The sequence below is a fragment of the Notolepis coatsorum genome (genome assembly GCF_963971535.1).
Source record: "Notolepis coatsorum genome assembly, chromosome: 10".
In the NCBI taxonomy this organism is placed as follows: Eukaryota; Metazoa; Chordata; class Actinopteri; order Aulopiformes; family Paralepididae; genus Notolepis; species Notolepis coatsorum.
This window is the reverse complement of record NC_140174.1, coordinates 98,078,673-98,102,064: the sequence shown is the minus strand read 5'-3', so window position 1 is coordinate 98,102,064 and position 23,392 is coordinate 98,078,673. Positions and strand designations below refer to the sequence as shown.

General features: G+C 44.1%; 1 protein-coding gene across 1 annotated transcript in view; it reads right to left on the bottom strand.

Moving 5' to 3' along the window:
• Positions 1–23,392, bottom strand: part of LOC311236010 (clustered mitochondria protein homolog) — a 79,110-nt gene that overhangs the window by 22,829 nt on the left and 32,889 nt on the right. Inside the window, exons 5-13 of the mRNA XM_084323579.1 lie at positions 22,572–22,709; positions 22,289–22,443; positions 21,531–21,685; positions 20,498–20,620; positions 20,115–20,247; positions 19,858–19,950; positions 18,681–18,847; positions 18,291–18,473; positions 7,937–8,302 (exon numbers count right to left, since the gene is read on the bottom strand). Coding sequence (XP_084179705.1) covers positions 7,937–8,302; positions 18,291–18,473; positions 18,681–18,847; positions 19,858–19,950; positions 20,115–20,247; positions 20,498–20,620; positions 21,531–21,685; positions 22,289–22,443; positions 22,572–22,709 — 1,513 coding nt within the window. The remainder of the gene's footprint in view (positions 1–7,936; positions 8,303–18,290; positions 18,474–18,680; positions 18,848–19,857; positions 19,951–20,114; positions 20,248–20,497; positions 20,621–21,530; positions 21,686–22,288; positions 22,444–22,571; positions 22,710–23,392) is intronic.

Genomic DNA, 23,392 nt, shown 5'->3' with positions numbered 1-23,392 from the left:
TACCAGGCAGTGATGTTTCCGGTCAAGATGCTCTCTACAGCTCCTGAGTAGAAGGACTGGAGTATCTTCCCCGATACTCTGAACTTCCTTAACTGTCTCAGGTGGTAGAGGCGCTGTTTCGCCTTCTTTACTACTGTGTCTATGTGTGTTGACCATGTCAGATCCTCTGAGATGTGGACCCCCAGGTACTTAAAGCTGCTCACCCTGTCCACGGTAGCCCCGTTAATCATCAGTGGTGTGTGTGTCTCCTGCTGTCCTCTCCTATAATCCACGATCAGCTCCTTGGTTTTACCAATGTTCAGGAGCAGGCTGTTGTCCTGGCACCAGCGTTCCAGTACCTCAACCTCCTCCCGGTAGGCCTTCTCGTCGTTGTCCGAGATCAGCCCCACCACCACCGTGTCGTCTGCGAACTTCACTATGGAGTTGGAGCTGAACTTGGCCACACAGTCGTGTGTGTAGAGTGAGTACAGCAGGGGGCTTAGAACACAGCCCTGGGGGGACCCGATGCTCAGGGTGATGGTGTTGGAGGTCTGACCCCCCACCCTGACCGCCTGGGGTCTTTCACTCAGAAAGTCCAGTACCCAGGCGCTCAGGGCGGAGCTCAGACCCAGCTCGATCAGCTTGTCCACCAGTCTGGTGGGGACTATGGTGTTGAACGCTGAGCTGTAGTCAATGAACAACAGTCTCACATAGCCCCCCTTCTGACGGTCAAGGTGGGAGAGGGTGCTGTGCAGTACCTGGGAGACCGCGTCGTCAGTGGACCTGTTTGTCCTGTATGCAAATTGCATAGGGTCCATATCACTGGGGAGGGAGGCACAAATGTGGTCCTTGACCAGCCTCTCAAAACATTTCATGACCACAGAGGTGAGTGCCACCGGTCTGTAGTCATTTGGACATGTTGGGGAGGGTTTCTTCGGTACCGGGATGATGGTAGACATCTTGAAGCAGGCAGGGACCACTGACTCCGCCAGGGATTGATTAAATATGGCGGTGAACACCGGGGCAAGCTGGTTGGCACAGGACTTAAGTATGCGTCCTGTTATACCATCTGGGCCAGCAGCCTTCCTGGTGTTCACCTGCATAAATGCTCTTCTCACACTGTGTACCGTCAATGAGAGAGCGTCCCCGCCCCCCCGCGGATGCCCCCCCCCCCTCCACAACAGCCGGCGCACCAGTGACATCACTAGCCGTTGGGCTAGCAGTGCCACTGTTTGCACCAAACCGCGCGTAGAAGGTGTTGAGCTGGTCCGCAAGGGAGGCGTCGTCGCTCCCCATTGAGGGGGCGCTGACTTTGTAGTCAGTTATAGCCCTCAGTCCCTGCCATAAGCCTCTTGTGTCATTCTGTGCCATTTGTGCCTCCATCTTGTCGGCATACGTCCTCTTAGCAAGTTTGACAGCCTTGCGCAGAGTGTAGACTGTTGTCTTGTACTCTTCCATGTTTCCTGACTCTCTGCCCCGGTTATAAGCAGTGGTGCGAGAGTTCAGGGCTGCTCTGATGGTACTGTCCACCCATGGTTTCTGGTTTGGGAACACCCTCGCCTTCTTTGTGGGGACGATACTATCAGCCAGTGTTGTTATGAATGACACCACAGCGTCTGTGTAATCGCTGACGTCACTGTTACTCCTCCTGAACATGTGCTATCCATCTCAGAACCCCTGACTGCTTCTCTAGTTTGTGTGTTTTTACTACTCTGTTCCATATGGTCAAGGTGCATTTGGTGATAGGATCTAACAGTCCCTCTTTTTCTTTGAACAGTTCCCTATCTCCCACCAGAGCTTGTATCTTGTATCCCTCCCCTTCTTTTTCAATGTCTTTCCATCTTGCCTTATATTTGTCGTTACACCAGCACGTCACTGCTCTCAGTTGCGCTGCATAATAATAATCTTGTAGGCTGGGTACTGCCATCCCTCCCTCTTCCTTTGGTAGTTGTAGTGTTTTATATCTGACCCGTGGTCTTCTCCCCACCCATATGAACCTCGATATCAGTCTGTCCCACTCCCTGAATTGATTCTGTGGTATTTGTATCGGTAGTGACTGGAACAGGTACAGTAACCTTGATAGTATGTTCATTTTAATGACCTCTATTCTTGAATTGAAGTCCAAGGGCATTACTGTCCATCTCTCTAAGTCTCTCTTGATGTTCTGATTTATCTGTGTATAGTTCGCCTCAAACAGTTTCCCCACCCCTCTCGTGATGTTCACCCCTAAGTATTTAATCTTGTCCATGTCCCATCTTATCCCGTACTGTTCCCTAATTTCCGTCGTTGGGGTATAGTTCCATGCTAAGGTCTGTGTCTTTGTCACGTTTAGTTTGTATCCTGAGTAGTGGCCATATTCCTTCAGTAGATCCATCAGTGCCGGGAAGCTCTTGTCTGGTTGTCTCATGTATACTATCACGTCGTCCGCAAATAGGCCTAGTTTATATTCCGTTCCCTTTATCCTTACTCCCTTGATGTCCTCGGTCTGTCTGATCAGTTGCGCCAGTGGTTCTATGAAAACGGCGAAGAGCGTTGGTGAGAGACAACATCCCTGTCTGGTAGCCCTCTCTAATCTGATTCTATCCGTCAGGCTGCCATTCACCTTAACCCTCGCTGTCGGTTCTTGATATAGCGCCTTGATCATCTTCATCGCCCTCCCGTTCAGTCCGAACCTCATCAATGTTTTATATAAAAATGTCCAGCTCACACTGTCGAATGCTTTTTCTGCATCTAGGCTAATCAGTACCACGCTACCACCTTGTTTTTGTATCTCCTCTACTATGTGTAATGTCTTTCTCACGTTGTCCTGTGTCTGTCTCCCTTTAATAAATCCAGTTTGATCTTCATCTATAATGTCTGGCATAAACGTCTCAAATCTCTTTGATATTATCGATGTATACATCTTGTAATCCACATTGAGTATAGACACAGGTCTGAAACTACTACATAATTCTCTATCCTTCCCTTCCACGAGGGGGGCATTTTGCCCTCTTCCATCGTGTCTGAACGCCGCCCCTAACATGGGTGCTAATTCCGTTCTAAACGTCTTGTAGAATTCCGATGGGAATCCGTCGCTCCCCGGAGATTTGTTGTTTTTAGCTCTACTAATTGCCTCTTCCAGTTCTAGTTCCGTAATTATTTTATTTAATTCTTCATTCTGTTATTTCCCTATCGATGGTAACTCTAGCTTCTCCAGATATGCTTCTATTTCCTCTTCTCCCGCTGCTTTTGGCTGTGTGTATAGTCTCTCATAGTATTCTCTAAATGTCCTCTCTATTTCAGCTGGGTCTCTCAATATTTCATTAGTCTTTGTATCCCTTATTGTGTGTATCGTGTTCAACTTCTGTTGCGTCCTAATTCTCCTAGCCAACAGTCTGGTCGCTTTTGGTCCCCCTTCATAGTATGTTTGTTTCATGAACCTCGCTTTCTTTTCTATTTCCGTCAATAATTCCCTATTTATCCTGGCCTTTACTTCTTTGATTTCTCCGAGCGTTTCCTGTTCTTTTGATATCTGGTGTCTCCCCTCCAGCTTCTTCAGCTTCCCTATCAGATTGTGATATGTCTCCGTTCTGGCCTTCTTCAGCATTGCTGTCTTCTCCATCAATTTCCCCCTTATCACCACCTTCAGTGTGTCCCATAGAATGTTCGGATCTACCGCCCCGTTGTCATTTTCTTCCTTATACCTGGCTATCTCCTCCTTGATCTGACTCACCACCCCCTTGTTATTTAATATTCCTACATTTAGTCTCCAGATCGTGTTCCTCCGTCTCCCTTCTAGATCTACTGTCAGATATATGGCACTGTGATCCGATATGTCCGCTACTCCTATTCTGCTCTCCCGTACCCTGTAACTGTCCCCCGTCGTCATCAAAAAGTAGTCTATTCTCGCATATGTCACGTGCGGGTGTGAGTAATGTGTGTATTCCCTGTCCATGGCGTGCATCCCCCTCCAAACATCTATAATTCCCATTTCCGTCATCTGAATATTCATATATCTACTGATTTGTGTCCGTCCTTTTCCAGTACTCGGTGTCTAGGTCGTAATTCAGTACTACATTAAAATCTCCCGCGCATATCAATATCCCTTCTAGTTCCATCACTATCATATCAAAAATGGTCTCATATAAATCCCTCTCACTCTCTGGGGGTGCATAAACATTCACTAATGTAACCATTTGGCCCTCCATTTTTCCCTTCACCAGAACAAATCTTCCCTCCTTGTCTCTTACTTCCTTGATCAATTCAAATTTGACTGTTTTTGATTAACGTGATTACTCCTCTCCTCAGGTTCCGTTTAAAGGAACTATAGTATGCATTTTCATATCCAAATCTCTTCAGTTTCTCATGATCCTGTGCTACCAAATGTGTCTCCTGCAAAAAAATCACTTCCATCTCACTTTTTTTACACTTCAACATCACTTTGCCCCTCTTTATCGTATTATTCATTCCATTAACGTTTAACGACATCATTTTTATACCTTTAACCTCTGTCATCTTTCTTCTTCTTTCGTCTATCAGTCCCCCCCATGTCACAGTCATTCCCCCCTCCGGTTGTAGCCTCCGCTCTCTTCACCGAATACATATAATGATTAACATAAATAAAAAACATAAACTTTACATAAAGTGCTCCCAAGGCGTTCGGGGGGTCCCTGTGTCCCCCCCTGTCCCCTGCTGGTGGGTGAGGGGTAATTGCTCTCCTAGCGAGAGGCCCCCTCCTGACGGCTTGGGGGTTTGAAACCCTTACCCCCAACCGCTCGTCATATTTGTCCAGCCTTCTTACTGTTTTTATTGCTGTCGAGCTCCTGGTCAAAAGCGCTCTGTCCTTCATTCTGATCAAAGACCCCCATTTCCTAGGTCCCTCTCAGTGTGGCTCATATGTTCCAATGTCCCTCCTTCCTCCCAAACACGTGTGTGGTGTCTTCTGTGTACCCCTTTTACTTTCTTTTCCTCCCCTCTATTTTCTATGTGATGTCCATTTATCCCCTTAATCCCTTCCAACTGTGTTGCTCACAGCGTGTGTCTATGTATTTGTTTCAATATGTTCTGTGTTCCGTCTATTTTACCAAATTATATTTCCATTTATTTCCTCCATCAGCATGTGTATTATGTGTCCATGTATACGTTATGTTCGTTCCTATATCCTGCCTCTACCTGGGAATGTGTGTTTATGTATGTTATTTCAGTTTCTATATTTTGTCTCTATTTGGATAGTTTTTTCAATCTCTTGTGCGTGTACTCATTTGTTCGTCTCCTCCCGCCTCCTCTCTCCTCCTTCTCCGTCTCTGGCCTCCTCGTCTGTCTCCGCCTTCTCCTCTCTCCTCCCTCCTCTCCCGGGTTTCGATCTCCTACTCTGGTCCATCTGCGTGCTTTCACCAATCTCTGCTGCAGGCTCAGCGTCTGGCCCTCCTTTCCCCTTCCTTCTCCGTCCTCCGCCATCTGCATCCCCCATCGCCTCATCTCCTCCGCCGCCTCCCGCGCCGTCGCGTACGTCACCGTCCCTTCCTTCCAGTGAATCCTTAGCGAGGTCATGGGTGATTGGAATTTCATTCCGTTTTCTTTCAGAATTCTCTTCAGTCCCGCGTAGGACCTGCGTGTTATTGCTACCGCTGTCGAGTAATCGTGATCAAACGAGAGTCTTTTCCCCTCGATTTCTATCTTCTTGGTCCACGCGGTTCTGAGTATCAATTCCTTAATCTCAAATCTCAGAAAGTTAATAATCACCGCCCTCGGAGGTCTGTCCGGTTTCGGTCTCGGAGCCAACGCCCTGTGGGCCCTCTGTATCTCCATTTTTTCCAGTCCCGTCTCCTCCAGTTCTTCCTTGATAAGCTTTTCCACATATTGGGTCACCGATTCCCCTTCGACTCCTTCTTTCAATCCCCATATTCTGATGTTATTTCTCCGTGACCTCCCCTCCATGTCCGAAAGCTTTGTCTCCATCTGTTCTTGTTGTTGAATCGCACACGTTAATACCTCGTGTATCTCTGTGTTCCATTCCTCCGCTTGCGCCGTTCTTGTCTGTAACTCGGTTACGTTTCTGTCCTGTTCCGCCATCTTCTCATCCACCCTTTTGAGTTCTGTATTCATTTCACCTCTGAAGTCCTCCTGTTCCTTCCTCAATTCCTCCCGTAACTTCCCAATATCGTTCCTTATCGTGTCCGTGTTCAGTTTTATCGTCGCTGTTATGGTCTCCAATATCCCGGCCTGCATGACCACGGCCCATCCTGGCATTCCCGTGCTTGTCCCAGCCGATCCTCCTCCTTCCTCCGCCTGACCCTTCTCGGTCTCATTTCGGGGGCTCTGTTCCATCAAACTCTCCTCTTCCCGTGAGTCCTCCATTTCTCTCTCCTTCACAATTGTTTTTTCCTCCTTCCTTCTCGTTTGCATTTTCATTTTGAATCATTTTTCGGGTCCTTTTTTATCCGTTTTTTCACTTTTTTGACCAGGAGCTCCACCGCATGCGTGTTACCCTTCCGCTCTCATACCGGAAGCCCTTTTGTCTCCCTCTTGTGTCTACATATCCCCATTCTCATGTGTCTCAGTTCCAGCAGCAGCAGCAGCAGCAGCAGCAGCAGCAGCAGCTGAGGCTCGTCAGGCAATCAAGTTCCACACTCCTTCATATACCCATTGTGTGCAGTGTTAGTTTAGCTCCCTGGTTCGTTTGGTTGTGGTAACTATTCTTGGTCTGTGTGGGAGAGCTCTTTGTGTGTTCTGGTAATAGAGCTGGTGAAGGCTCTGGCACTTTGTGCTGTTAGTTAGTTTAGGAGGTATGTTTAGTGTTGTGTATCTTTATTATATAAACTGTATCTTTAGTGTTGTATCTTTGGTGTAGAGCTGGTGGCAGAGCTCTGGTTCATTAGAATTGTTCTTTAGTGGAATCATAGTAACTTTGTGTTCATTATCTTTTGTGTACATTTCTGTTTTGTTCCTAACCCGTGTATATTTATTCCTCGTCACCCAGCCTATGGTGATTGTTTTTCTTGTATATTAATCTTTTGTTTCGCACACAGGGACAATTGAGGACAGGAAGATACCCTGGGGTCTACATTTTGCATCACGTAGGTGACCTACTGTTAAAGACACCAGCCTTAGAAGTGAGCACCGCCACCTGTACTTTTGGGCGTCCATGCCTGTAAGGGGGGGTGGGCTTTAATTTCCTTTTGATATTTCATTTGGTGCCACTGGTAGGTCCTCCTTGCTCTCTGTGTTGCTGAGTTTTGTGTTTTGTGAAATAAATATTATTATTTTGCAAATAGTTTCTTGGGTTTTGTGTCGTCTCCCCACTGGGGTGCGTAACAATGATGAATAAAAAAACTATGGAAATACCATGATAAATACCATTGGTGTCATGGTTTCACTTGGATCATACCATGATATTACCATTGGTGTCATGGTTTAACTGGGATCATACCATGATATTACCATTGGTGTCATGGTTTAACTGGGATCATACCATGATATTACCATTGGTGTCATGGTTTAACTGGGATCAAACCATGATATTACCATTGGTGTCATGGTTTAACTGGGATCATACCATGATATTACCATTGGTGTCATGGTTTCACTTGGATCATACCATGATATTACCATTGGTGTCATGGTTGAACTTGGATCATACCATGATATTACCATTGGTGTCATGGTTTCACCTGGATCATACCATGGTGTTATTTAAGTAAAGATGTGGTACCATGGTGATAACTTTTACCATGGCAGGAGTTGCAGGACCATGATAAATTATTCATACAACGGTACAAATTACCATCAAACCACCATGACACTTGACACTGACCATGACAAAGGTCAAGAATATGTGTGGTATTGATCTAGGACACAGATTAAAATGTTTTCTCACCTTTTAATAAAATAAAATAAAACAATAGCATAAATAAAGCAAAACAGCATACATTGAATTAAGCTGGTGTGGGTTAAGGTTTACATTTACTGCAGTACTAACTTGTGTTTTATGAAGGCCTGGAGCAGCTCCGGCCTCAGTCTGCAGAGGCCGTGAGGGAAGCTCTTGGGCAGACCAGACTCTGAGTGGTAGTTCTCTGGCCAGCCGTCCTCCTCCTCCTCCTCTCTCGGACAGTAGTTGGCATCGGCTGGGAGGCTCCTGAACAGGTCCAGTAGGTAGAACCTGCCGTCAGCCCCCAAGAGACCCTGGGCGTCCACTGAGGTAAAGAGCGGCACCTGGTGGCCGTTGGGAGATACGACAGCGTGCCTCTGGAGGGAGAGGGCTTTGGCAGACTGGGCCAGGAGCTCAAGGAGCCGTCTCCGATGGGGGGACTCCTGGGGTCCAGCGTTCACCCCGTAGAGCAGCCCCCTGGCAGAGGGAGAGGATAGCACTCGAGTAAGTGGAGATACGCAGTATAATTCTACTCACCTGTCTCAGTGTGTCTGACTCCCACCTAAACTGCACGGGCTACAACGTATAACGTATGGTGTATATCACGCCGGTTAGGGTACCTTATGTATACTGCACCTGTGTATACTATATACTTTACTTACTCATAGTATATATTTAGATTCTAGTGTTATTGGGTCTCATTCTCCAAACATTTTCAAAGAGTTCTCTTGGAAGACTTATCTTGGAACCGACTGAGACAGAATCAATGACAATGCTGGTAATATGTCTTAAGGGGCTGAAACGGTCGCACCTGTGATATGATCTGATATCTGCTTGGAGAATGGCATTATGTCTTAAACTCAAAAGCGCGTTCCCCTTCAGGTAATTTGCATACAAAACAACGCCTCCAGAGCTCCTTATAAGGCAAAGTAATGATGCAGCTTGATTGATTGATTGATTGAAAACTTTATTAACAGATTGCAGAATGGGTACAATACAGTACAGCTCAATACACACAATTGTTAAGGGGATGCAGACCAGAGAAAGACTTTCGTCTTGTTTACATCAGGGTCCCCCATTTTCAATTCATCAGGACATATATGACATACATGACATACAGATAGTCAGTACTGCTACATCTATACATTTATGACATACCAGATTTGCAAATACAGTACTGTTTGTGATACAGAAGGAGTCAAGAAAAGGGAGTATATACATTTGACGTAGAAACTGTACATTGGAGGAGGTTGGGTGGGGGCCCGGGGGGTTGGGTACATTGGGATATTGACAACCATACTGGGTCATTTACATTGGAGGTGGTTGGGGGGGGGGGGGGGGGGGGCACACTGTATAAACAAGTAAAACTGTACATTGAGGGGGGGGGGGGGGAGACACTGTACAAACAAACAAAATTGTACATTGGACTATTGACAAAACCATACTAGGTAAATGACTGTACATTGGAGGGGGTTGGGTTAGGATATTTACAGGGGCCAGTGTTGAATTGCAGTCTCCCGTAGGTGTCCCTTGAGAGAGGTTTTGAAAGTGGGTAGTGATCCACATTCCTTTACAGCTTTGGGTAGGGCGTTCCACATTGATGTGGCATAATTGCGAAACGTGTTTAGTCCCTTATTTGAGCCGAATCTGGGTTTAACATGATTTGTGGAGCTCCCTCTGGTGTTGTGATTGTGGTATTCACTGACCTTTGGGAAGTATTTTGACATGTACATGGGTACCTTGGTCGTGTAGTGTATCTTGTAGACCAGGCCCATTGCAAGTTGCTGTACTCTGTCGTCTACTCTAAGCCATCCTAGGTTGTCAAAGTGGGCAGGGGTGAGGTGGGTTCTAGGAGTAAGGTCAAGCAGTAGTCTGACCAGTTTGTTTTGAGATGTTTGTAATTTTGTTTTTAGCGCCTTTGAGGTGCTTTGGTACCATGAGGTGCAAGCATAGTCGTAGTACCCCTGAATGAGTGCTCCCGCCAGCTGTGTGGAAATGGATGCGGAAGTGCCTTGCGAGTCTTGCGTGACCCATCGAAATGAGATTAGATTAATGTATTGTCATCATATATAGTACAGCTCGTGGTACACCTGCCGCAGCGCGTGCGCACACACACACACACACACACACACACACACATGCGTGCATGCAGTATACTGTAGCGAGCCTACGGCGTAATGAATGAACGCAGTATAGACTTATTATTCCATTAATGCCTACGGCGTAATGAATGAACGCAGTATAGGCTTATTATTCCATTAATGACTTGTTGCATTAGGATTTACATTTACAGTCTGTACTTATACTGTACGTAGGGCAGAGGCAGAGCATATATAGTATCTACTAAATCCTAATGCAACAAGTAACTAGAAGGGGCGCCCACGTGGCGCATACCATAGTGCCTCGCGCACCTACGCGGCCGACCCGGGTTCGATCCCAGCTCCCGTCGTTATTTGTCGCATGTCCTCCCTACCTCTCCTCCCGTTCGCCCTCTCCTCTGTCGGTCCTGCGTGACCAATAAAGCTGTAAAAATGCTATAAAAAAAATAATAATAACAAGTAACTAGAATATATTAAGCCTATACTGTTCATTAGACACGTAGGCCATACTGGCGCACACAAGACTTGTTATGGAATATTAATGCAGTCTATTTCCATGCGATTAGCTTTAGTTCTTATTTATTTATTTATCCACTGTCATTTCAGTGTTGGTGTATAGGCTATATAGTGTTATTCAATATAAGTTTAATTGATTAATGATATATTCGAAGGAATGCAGGTTTATAGCTATATCAACCCCCTCCAATGTACAGTAAATGACCAAGTATGGTTGTCAATATTCCAATGTACAGTTTTGCTTGTACAGTGTACCCCACCCACCCCTCCTACCCAACCCCCCCCCCCCCCGCCCAACCACCTCCAATGTACAGTCCCCCCCACCCACCCAACCCACCTACCCAACCTCCTCCAACAGTTTCTACGTCAAATGTATATACTCTCTTTTCTGGACTCTTTTTGTATCACAAACAGTACTGTATTTGCAAATCTGGTATGTCATAAATGTATAGATGTACCCAGGGACCGAAACTAAAGCCCGCCGCCCGCCAGGGGCGCTCAGTTTTTACCTTTGGCGCTTGACACTTAGAGGGCTGCCTGCCGTGTGGCGTGTGTAGACGTGTAGTTCATAACGATACTCTTATTTTGATTGTGCGAGTACAGATTATAGCCTCTCTCGTCTTTTTTTTCTCCGCCGCGAGATCGTTAAAAAACTACAAGTCCCACATTGCACTCAAGTCAACGGTCCAATCACAGTAGAGTGACGTGACTGGTTTCATGAGAAAGAAAGCAAATGACCAATCGGAAGCTCTCATTTGGCTTGTTTACTTCCTGAAACGCCACCATTGCGATATGCGGGCAGTCTGCTCTAGTCTATATCGGACCTCCATGAGCTACCGTTACTGTTTAAACAATGACCCAGTCAACTATTCACTTTTAGTTTAATACATGACGAGGCATTGTCTAACGGTATCTAGCTGGCTAGCTACTGATAGCTGCTGATATCAACAAATGCTCCAGCAATAGTCGACTCGAGTGCATAATACCTCCGTTCCCTCGTTAGCTAGCTCACGTTAGCTAGCTCACATTAGATCTATCTGTCCCAGTAAACTAAATTGTCTTAACGTTATCTACCGGGCTAGCAGTAGCTACAGATAGCTCCTGATATCAATGTCTTATAACATTGATTGAATGCGTATTCTAGCTGAGGGCATGTTGAATGTGATTTGACAAAATAACCGTAACGTTATACCAATAGGGTCCAGCTGCATCGCCGGAGAATCCTTGCATGCTGAATGTAGGGTCTAGCTCAGGGGTGGGCAATTATTTTTCCCGGGGGGCCGAATGAGCAACTGAAAATATGTTGGGGGGCCGGGCCAAAATTCCAAACTCAATTATGCATAATATACATTTTATTTCTATATAAAAAGCAGTAAATGGCATTGTTTTGAAACTTTTGACCCCTGGTAAGAGTGTATGTTATTATTTGGCAATTAAAAGGTGCGGTTAGCTTTCAAAAATATAATTTATTCAAATAGAATTTATTTCCAAAATGATAAACAAAATGTGAAACATTAATAACAAAGGGCATTTTGAGTTTCATATACTATTGAAACAAGGATTTTCTTAGCTTTCTAAAGACATCACATCATCTTATAGCAAAAATAAACAAGACATGTCACTGAACTGTGTAAAGAAAAGTGTCCCAGTTTTGTAGCCTTTTTTACTTTACATGCCTATATTAAACATTTAATGTTTTCAGAACTGTGCAAAAAAAAGAAAAAAAAATATCAAGTGTCCCATTTCACTTGTTATATTTCCACATTTTAGTGTTCTTCAGTTCTTTTTTTTTCATTCAGTGTGAGAAATCCAGTCTCTGTTGAGCTTTAACAAGTCCATCAAAGTCAGGTTGCATGTCTGAGGTGGAGATGCGAAGCACAGCTGCCAGATGTTCATCAGTGAGAGAGGATCTGTACCTGGACTTGGTAAATGTCATGACTGAGAATGTCTGTTCACATATGTAGGTGGATCCAAAGAGAACCAACATCGTCTGAGCATGTCTCCTAAGCGTATACTGTGCGTGTGAACGTTGACATGAAAAAAAAAAATCAAAAAAAAAAAATCAAAAAAAAATATTAAAAAAGAATATTTTTTTTTATTATCATGTAATCTTTCGCGGGCCGGTCAGCATCATCCCGCGGGCCGGATCCGGCCCGCGGGCCGTACAATGCCCAGGTCTGGTCTAGCTGAATATAGGGTCTAGCTGCAGGGCCGGAGAATCCTTGCTGGAGCTGGAGGCTACTCAAGTATACACACAGACAGTGGAGCTGTTTGCAGATAGCGAGCATTTTGACTTATTGCGTGGTGGCGATGTCTCGCAGATAATACAACTACAAGTATGATTATATAATATATATTTTATTTAAAACATTTTTTTTTATATAAAATATATATATATATTTTTTGTAATCAAAAAAAAATTGGCAGGTATGAAATATGCTTGGCGGGTAGATTCTTCCCATCTACCCGCCACTGGCCGGTGAGTCAAAAAGTTAATTTCGCTCCCTGGATGTACCAGTACTGTCTATCTGTATGTCGTGTGTGTCATATGTTATGATGAATTGAAAATGGGGGACCCTGATGTAAACAAGACGAAAGTCTTTCTCTGGTCTGCATCCCCTTAACAATTGTATGTAATTGAGCTGTACTGTACTGTACCCATTCTGCAATCTGTTAATAAAGTTTTCAATCAATCAAACAAAGGTCTGTCCCATTGTATACCAATCAATGGGATATATTGCATGTTGACCTGCATTATTTCAAATGTATATAATTAATCATTAAAACAGATGTGTAACAAATAAGAAATACAAATTCCACAGAAGGCATTAAATTATTATTATTTTCAATCATTTCACAATAATTGCATAATTGTGTTTGAATATCTGAGTAATTAAAGTAATTATACATTTATCCAAAATAGCTGGTTCAGATATGGTTAAGCAGCTGCCCTGTGATCAGATGAAACCATATTATTTATTTTTCCGACATCAAATACATAATTTCTTATCGTACAAATATTGTCATTTATTTTAATTATGATTAAGTAATTAATTCCAAGGAGGCCTGTAGCGTTAAAGGGGAACTCCACTTTTTTTGGAAATTAGCTTATTTAACATCTTCCCTGGAGTTAGACAAGAAGATGCATACCTTTTTTGTCTCTGTGCGTGCATTTTAGCTTTGGGAATAGACGCTCCGTTAGCATAGCTTAGCTTCATCACTGGAAGTGAGGCAGGACAGTAGCCTTACAGTGCCTTACAGTGTATTGCAAGGTCTGACATTGACCAAACTTGATATGCATGACCTTGGTGGGCTCTAGGTCAACTCCTGAAAAGGTGGTCAATGTCAGACTTTGCAATCAAAAGTTAGGGGGCTAATAACCCTTGCCATAATTTCAGTGCGCCCCCTAACTTTTGATTGCAAGGTCTGACATTGACCCCCTTTTCAGGAGTTGACCTAGAGCCCACCAAGGTCATGCATATCAAGTTTGGTCAATGTCAGACCTTGCAATACACTGTAAGGCACTGTAAGGCTACTGTCCTGCCTCACTTCCAGTGATGAAGCTAAGCTATGCTAACGGAGCGTCTATTCCCAAAGCTAAAATGCACGCACAGAGACAAAAAAGGTATGCATCTTCTTGTCTAACTCCAGGGAAGATGTTAAATAAGCTAATTTCCAAAAAAAGTGGAGTTCCCCTTTAACATGAAGGAATCACTATGAGAACACAGTCTGTCAAGTTAATAACATTTTCAATTAGTCAATCAATCATAAGTGTGCTCCTCAGCACTCTTAAATCTGCTCTCAGCCACGCTCAAATCTGATCTCAGGAAAATTTGGGGACTCGCGCTACCAGCCCTAATATGTCTTAAATGGGGAAATGTTTGGTCGTAAATTCGTTCGGGAATGAGACCTGTAACTGAGGGGTACAATTCCCTGACTGTATTAATAAGTATGGTATCATTAAACCACTACTGTCTTATGTACATTACTACTGGCCATACAGTACACAGGTATCTTATGATGAACACTTCCCACAATGACTCGGTTCCACACAAAACTGGGTTTAAGTATTTATTAGCAGCAATGATAGTACATAATATACTTTACTTTGGATGCGCTTATAAGGCAAAGGAATGTGCGTAGGCAAATCAATAACGTATGTCCATTCTCATATTACGCAGGAGATAATAATACAACCTGAATCTTAGGAATTATATCTATGGTACTCTGGTAAGATAGCGGGAGATACTGGTAGGGTCCCTCCGGTCGTAAGCCAGCAAGGGGAGAGGATTTGTCGGTAGTAGAGTCTGGGTCAACGATGATAAAGAGACTCCAAGTACAGGAGACGGTGCAATAATCTCTTGATCCGCAGACGAATACAGCTGTTCTCCGTAGCATGCAGCTCCGCATGGAAGAAAGCTAGCCGGCCTCAGGCTTCTGAGAGGCGGGCTCGACGTGGCTCCTCACAGGGTAAATCCCACACAATTGTGGGTGTAGGCGATTCTCCGCTCCATCAATTACAGGACCAAAAGCAAATATAATCCAGCCGAAAAGGGCTATGCAGTCGTCGGTAGGTTATCCAGTGTACATGATCCACACGGTCCTCGTAGAGCTGCCGCGGTATTGATATTTTCCTTACCGCACGAATTTGCGAAATATTTCCTACCGCCGCGGTAATTACCGCACAGTGCGCACAAAAAAAATAAAAAGTTTGAATGCATTTTTTTTTTTTTTTAGTAGTAGTCTACTCTTATAGCCTGCCTCTAGTCTAATGGCGCTTTTCCACTGCATATTACCTACTCGACTCGACCCGCTTTAGGCACCTGGTACTTCGTTCCTTTTCCACTGCAGCCAGGTACTACTCCGTTTGGGGAATGGGGATGCAGGCGGGGCCGCCGCCGCTCGCTTGTGTACACTGAAAGCTCCGTGGGCATAGATGTCCGAGGGCTTGCAGCAAGCCAGAGTTTAACACAGTTTCAATCAATCAATCAATAACAACATTAACCAGACTCTCGTTGCGTCTATTCTGCCAAAGCTAACGTTACCTCTCATTGTGTATTCTACCAAGCAAACCCGGGTTTAACGTTACCTCTCGTGTATATCGGATAACAACAACAAACTTAACACATCAGCGATCTTGTTGTGACACTAAACTCTCCGCTCGGTGGTAAATTGGGTTGATGTCGGTTTTGTTTCATCAATAAATAAGGCAGAATACACAGTGAATCCATTCTTTTTTGTTTATTGCACTTGGTTCTGTCGCAAACAAATCCTGAATGAAATGCATCCTTAGCGAGGCAGTAAAGATGGCGGCGTTCTGTTTTCGTTCAGAGGCTACAAAGTGTGACGCGTCGAGTAGGGGGTATCTGCAGAGCCGCAGAGCCAGGCTGGACCAATAGGGTCGCTTGGAACCGAGTAGGGTATATCTGCAGAGCCGCAAGCCGCAAGCCAACTTTATTATTATGATAAAAAACAGCGGTGACGCGGTATTCAGCCTAACTCTGCGGTGAGCGTGATGCAACAGCGATACCGCGGTAATGCGGTTATCGCGGCAGCTCTAGGTCCTCGTCTAGGGCTCCTCGGGTGAAAGCGCCAGGGTAAGCAGCCCAGCCTGGATAAGCACACTAGCTGGTACGAGGAAACGTTGGTGATGCTGGTCACTGTAGAACGGTAGCCGCACGATACACTATACATAAATAGACTATTACTGAATTAATAGAATAGGTCGAACTCGACGGTACAGCGTTAAACTCTGATACTTCAGTTATTAATTCGCACGCGGTCTCAATGCTCTATTTGGGGCCAAACAGGCCATACTTCACCGCACGTTGTATCGTGGGTGAGGCTTCAACTTATTGGGTAACTCTACTTCTGTATTCACCTGCGCCGTATTTATACGTTAGGTGAACAAACTAGTACCAGCTTTATTCCTGTCTCATATCCTTGCGCAGAACCGTTCATGTCCAGGCAAGTCTTTGGCGGTGACTTTGAACCAGACCTTGGAGGTATGGCAATGGCGCCTAAGGGACCGCTGTCCAATAGGAGAACGAAATATTATGGTCTGTACTAGGCTAAAGGGATATTCCGTGTATATGTACAAGGAATACACAAGGGATATCAAACGATATACAAATATTATGCAATATATATCAATCAATAAATATATATATTCGGTTTAATCTGATCCTTCGTAACAAGACCCATTGACCATATTTATCATCGTAATGTATAATATAACATTATCGGAGACGGCTCCTAATTTTCTTATATACTTTGATTCTTTTGCTACTATATATGCATATTAGGGGTGTAACAGTACACACAAACCACGGTACGGTACGTACCTCGGTTTTGAAGTCAAGGTTCGGTATGGGTTTTCGGTACAGTGGGGGAAAGTTTGGCTTTCCATGTTCCACTCAGGGGTGATGTAGTGTGCAGTAACTAAATGTACTTGTAGGGCTGTCAACGAATATTCTATATTGAAATGAATAATCGACTTGTAAAAAAATATATAATAATAATAATAATTATATTAGATTGTGAAAAAAACAGCCCCCGGTGGGCGGTCGTTAGTGGTTAACATACTGTTGTATTCGTTCGGTACACAGCTGTTCGGTACGGTACGGTACACACTGAAACGGTTCGGTACGGATACGTGTACCTTTACACCCCTAATACATATATATATATGCTTATTACATGTATCTATTGCTCCTATGTCTGCCCACTGCAAACACGGGAACTCTCTAACCCCTGTCCCCGTCTCTCTGAGTCATTGACTCAAGTGTTAGTATGTCATTATACAGACTGCAGTGACTGTTCTACCTCATATTGGTTATGAGCACTACTGAGGTCATGGATCAGCTTCATACCGTCTTCTGTCCAACCTACAACGTCTAAACCATGCCTGCTCTACTTCATTGCTGGGCTAAGTACTTCTATTCTATTCTATTCATATATATGCTTATTACATGTATTTATTGCTCCTAAGTCCGCCCACTACAAACACGGGAACTCTCTAACCCCATGTCTCGTGGTGATGGCCAAGGTGGTGCGATCTTCTCTACGTCGCCTGGATCCGAGCGGAATACATACATTCATCCAAATGGAATATGACTGATATTTTGAGCTCTGAGCCTTTGCATTTAGCGTTTATCTTATTGTCATACCAGCACTTGTTTCCCTATGCTTTTTCTTTTGTTGTTGTTGTTCTTAGCTCTATTTGATTAAATCTTTAAAAAAAAAATCTTACATACCTTAGTGGCTATTGCATGTACATATATGTGTTTTATTACATGTACATACATACCAACTATTTGTCTGTTTTATTCTCCACCCATCGATCATCCATAGCAACACTATATCAGCGACATCCAAGTTTGGGGATCCCACTTTGAACAGCCCATCTGAGGTTTCTCTCCTCCACGTGTGGTGCTTTTTTATTTTTTGCTAGGTTTTTAGTGAGTTGTTCCTCATCTTCATTGGGGAAAGTGTGGGAGTGTCGCATATTTGGATTTATGTTATCTTTTTTTTTTTGTATGTTTCTTCTTGACTTGATTTGGGCTTTACAAATCAATTTGATCTAGGGCATACAGACCCTCACCTGCACCTTTGATCACACTGCCTACTTCCGCATATGCGTATATTCAGAGTTAATTATATCGTTTATACTGCATATTTAAACTTTTTTACTGTACTATAATTATATTGCCTGTATTTATGTCTTCTACTATTACCATGCCCATACCTGTACCTCCCCTCCCCCATGCTGCCTGAATTTCCCCAAGGGGATCAATAAAGGAATATCTTAAACACTGAAATAGCATACACCGGGTGACACATAGGTGTACCTGGGAGTGGTAGAATTCTCCTGGCCCTGTTCTGAGCCTTCCAAGCCAGGGGCCAGACCCTGGGCAGACAGGCGCACCCCTCTGTAGTCAACAGTGGCCGTGGGAAGGGTGTGTAGACCTTGTAGCGCCCCCTCTAGGTCACTGTAGGCCTGTACGCCTCTAAGCTCCAGCCTCTGAGCAGCTCTGCAAACACACCAGGAAGAGTGATCATTTAAAATCTGTATCTGTGTGACGTCATGATGATAAACTGTCCTTGCATGAATAATAGCATGTAACAGGAATAACAGCATGCATGCCCTTTAAAACATGTCAGTATATTGCCTTTGGTATTGAGGCCTACAGCAATATTACACAAGATTGAAAAGGTACAGCACTGTTATTACGTCTCACCTGCGTCCCCTCTCCCCACCATGTGTTGCGCCGGCTGCCCCCTGACTCATGAAAAGCCCGCCCCACAAGAACGCAGGGTCCTCAGGGTTTCCATTGATTGGCTCCACAAAGCCATCAATCACATTCTCTGCCCCCTGAGCCACAGCCCACACAAATGCACTGTTTACCTGGAGGAAGACAGGAAGGGAGAGTAAGTGAAACAATTTGCAGATTGTCTTGCTATTTTGGCAAAACTTGAATTCAACATTATGGAAAAGCTGTTTTCTTTAGCTAGTGTATCTTTAAATATGACCTGCAGCAGAGATCAGCTAGTGTATCTTTAAATATGACCTGCAGCAGAGATCAGCTAGTGTATCTTTAAATATGACCTGCAGCAGAGATCAGCTAGTGTATCTTTAAATATGACCTGCAGCAGAGATCAGCTAGTGTATCTTTAAATATGATCTGCAGCAGAGATCAGCTAGTGTATCTTTAAATATGACCTGCAGCAGAGATCAGCTAGTGTATCTTTGTATATTATCTGTAGTATAGCTCAGCTAGTATATATTTGAATATTAATTAAATGTAACAGAGATCAGTTCATATATCTTTGAATATATTACATGTAGTAGAGCTCAGCTAGTATATCTTTGAATATTACCTGTAGCAGAGATCAGTTCATATATCTTTGAATATTACCTATAGCAGAGATCTGCTAATATATCTTTGAATATTAAATGTAGCAGAGATCAGCTAACGTATATCTTTGAATATTACCTGTAGCAGAGATCAGCTAGTGTATCTTTGAATATTACCTGTAGCAGAGATCAGCTAGTGTATCTTTGAATATTATCTGTAGTATAGCTCAGCTAGTATATCTTTGAATATTAATTAAATGTAGCAGAGATCAGCTAGTATATCTTTGAATATTACCTGCTGCAGAGATCAGTTCATATATCTTTGAATATTACCTATAGCAGAGATCTGCTAATATATCTTTGAATATTAAATGTAGCAGAGATCAGCTAACGTATATCTTTGAATATTACATGTAGCAGAGATCAGCTAGTGTATCTTTGAATATTACCTGTAGTAGAGATCAGCTAGTGTATCTTTGAATATTACCTGTAGAGCTCTGCTAATATATCTTTGAATATTACCTGTAGCAGAGATCAGTTAATATATCTTTGAATATTACCTGTAGCAGAGCTCTGTCTCTCTGAACCCTCTCCTCCACACACCCCTGGGCAAGATCTCTAGCAGCTTGCAGTTCCTCATTCCAATCTGGAGCCTAAACAAACAAACAAACAAACAAACAAACACAAACACACACACACACACACACACACACACACACACAGGCAAGCACACAGTTAGATGCACAATTATTACCAATGACATAATACAGTACAATGATTAACACACCGCAAACAACTGTCCTATGCTGTCTCTGACCTGCGTTGATGACTGTTCATCCAAAGCCAGCCTTGTGAAGACATTTCTGTGTGAGCGTGAAGCACAGGGCGGACCCAGCCAGCTCAGCGTCCGGTATGGGGTTGGCATCACTTCTACTGGAGTTAACTGAGGCCTAATGAAAAAACAACATTATCCATAATAATATGATGCTACATTTACTGTAAAACGTTGTGTGTGTGTGTGTGCGTGTGTGTGTGTGTGTGTGTGTGTGTGTGTGTTAGAGCCCAGCAAATATTTGTGTGTAAGAAATATTCTGATATCAACATATATACAGATATTCACACACATCATCCCTCAACACACTTTCTCACACATTTCAGGCACTCTCACTCTCACTCTCACTGCCCCTCAGGAACAGTTACCTGTTTTTCAGAGAGGTGACGACTTTCTTGAAGCCAGGACTGACGTGAGAGAGCAGGTCGGTGAGACAGTGGCAGACTGGAGTAGACTGGGCAGGACGAGGATCAAACCCTTCCTCTGTGGACCTGAGCCACAGAACCATTAGAATTAGATATAGAGGAGGAGTATGTATATATGTATATTGGCTTTACTTACTTCTTAATAACTTTTTTCTTTTTTTTTTATACTTACTTACTTACTTTATTTTTACTGTATGTAGCACACTCTCAGGGGCTCATACAGAAACAAGCATTTCATCATAAAGTATTCTGTATTTTGTTGTGACTAATAATAAACAAACTTGAAACTTGAACTTGGGGAGAGTGTGTAGGGTATAGAGGAGTGTGTAGGGTATAGAGGATAGTGTAGGGTATAGAGGATAGTGTGTAGGGTATAGAGGAGTGTGTAGGGTATAGAGTAGAGTATGTAGGGTATAGAGTACAGTGTGTATGGTAGAGGAGTGTGTAGGGTATAGAGGAGTGTGTAGGGTATAGAGTAGAGTATGTAGGGTATAGAGTAGAGTATGTAGGGTATAGAGGAGTGTGTAGGGTATAGAGGATAGTGTGTAGGGTATAGAGTAGAGTATGTAGGGTATAGAGTGTGTAGGGTATAGAGGAGTGTGTGTAGGGTATAGAGGAGGAGTGTTTAGGGTATAGAGTAGAGTATGTAGGGTATAGAGTGTGTAGGGTATAGAGGAGTGTGTGTAGGGTATAGAGGAGGAGTGTTTAGGGTATAGAGGGGGAGAGTGTTTAGGGTATAGAGAGGGAGAGTGTTTAGGGTATAGAGGGGGAGTGTTTAGGGTATAGAGGGGGAGTGTTTAGGGTATAGAGGGGGAGTGTTTAGGGTATAGAGGGGGAGTGTTTAGGGTATAGAGGGGGAGAGTGTTTAGGGTATAGAGGAGAGTGTGTGACCACACAACATCATTAACCATTATGAGCCTGACACACACTTTTACCATCTAATATCCAATCAATCTTACAGAGACATTCTGTTTACCTGTTGAGATAGAATCCTCGCGGGCATGATGTGATGTCACACCGGCGGCCTTCTATTGTTACCACGGTAATGTACAGGAAGTCTCCCTGCAACTTCCTATGCCCAGGTGGTGGGTTCCAACAGCTGAGTGACAGGTCCCTTACATAGCTAGGAACCTAATAAGAGCGGAATAAAGTCAGGAGGAAGCGTGTGTGTGTGTGTGTGTGTGTGTGTGTGTGTGTGTGTGTGTGTGTGTGTGTGCGTATGTGTGTGCGTGTGTGTGTGTGCTGGTAAGGTATGTGTTCATTCCAATGCTCTGGTGATTTCTTCTTATTCTTCACAGTCAGCATGCCCACATGGGGCAGTGGAAAGAAAAGTATGTGCAAACCCACTACCCCCGTGTCTTGGACCAGGTTTGGAACAACTGTTGGCTGTGTGTGTGTCTCTGGCGGGGAGATATGTGGTAACAGGCTGTAGGGGTGTGCGTGTGTGTGTGTGTGTGTGTGTGTGTGTGTGTGTGTGTGTGTGTGTGTACCTCTGGCTGGGAGATATGTGGTAGCAGGCTGTAGGGGTGTGCGTGTGTGTGTGTGTGTGTGTGTGTGTGTGTGTGTGTGTGTGTGTGTGTGTGTGTGTGTGTGTGTGTGTGTGTGTGCGTGTGTGTACCTCTAGCTGGGAGATGTGTGGTAACAGGCTGTAGGGGTGTGTGTGTGTGTGTGTGTGTGTGTGTGTGTGTGTGTGTGTGTGTGTGTGTGTGTGTGTGTGTGTGTGTGTGTGTGTACCTCTGGCTGGGAGATATGTGGTAACAGGGCCATCAGTGGTCTCTCTACCGAACCAGGGAGGAGGTACTCAGGTGGGGCTCCATCCTGGTTGGTTGGTTCCGTCTTTGTGTTGCTTGGCGAGCGCTTCAGGCTCTTTCCATTAGCCGGGCCAGAATCTGCACCAATAGGGACGACATGTCATTCTCTTTCCACAACTTGAGTTCATCAATCTGTCGTACTTTGTGTGTGACTCTTGTGTGATCCCGGTGTGTAAGTGGAACAGTGCATGTGTGTGTGTGTGTACCTGGGGTGTGGGTATGTGTGAGTGTATCCAGGACACTGAGCGAGCGGCCGTCTTTCAGTGCATCTTGAGGTCCAGAGGCTCTGAGCAGCTCCAGCACGTGGCCCAGATGGACCCTGGCGGAGCGGGGAGAATAGGGCTCTGCAGCAGGGCACACGATAGATACACAAAAGGTGAGAAAGACTTGACCACAGCAGCGATATGGTAAACTACGCGGAGAGGAAAACGCACCTAAAGACTAAAAGGTGCTGTAAGTGGTATTTTTTGTTCAAATAAGTGTTACATAGCTCTACATTCTGACAGCCATCACTGATATAGAGTGCTTGGTCAGTAACATGGGTCTCCTAGTCCCTCCGCTCTGCAGTAAACACAAAATCCAATTTTATCCAATCAGGAGAGAGAACCCTAGATATTTTTTACTTATTTCAAGAAATATTGCAAAATCAGATTTTCTTACTGCTCTGGCAGAATATTTTACTTGTTTCAAGCACATATTTGCTTAAAACTAGTTTTTATTCCTTATTTCTGCGTGGGGTTCTCTCTTATCCCTGATTGGATAAAGTGAGAACGGGATACCAGACATTTTATTTCCTGTTTACTGCAGAGCAGAGCGACTGGGAGACCTTTTAGAGCCGGTCCACTGATAACGTTTGTTGTCACAGAAATTTACGGGAAAATGTGGCCGTGTCCACAAAGCTCTCCTAATCATTGTCAGTGGAGTAGTTGCAGAGAGTGTTGCTTGATGATACACTATTCTTAGTTTTGGATCACTTATTTGTAGCGAGAGAGTTGTTACTGTATACGAATAGTGACTGAACTATCTA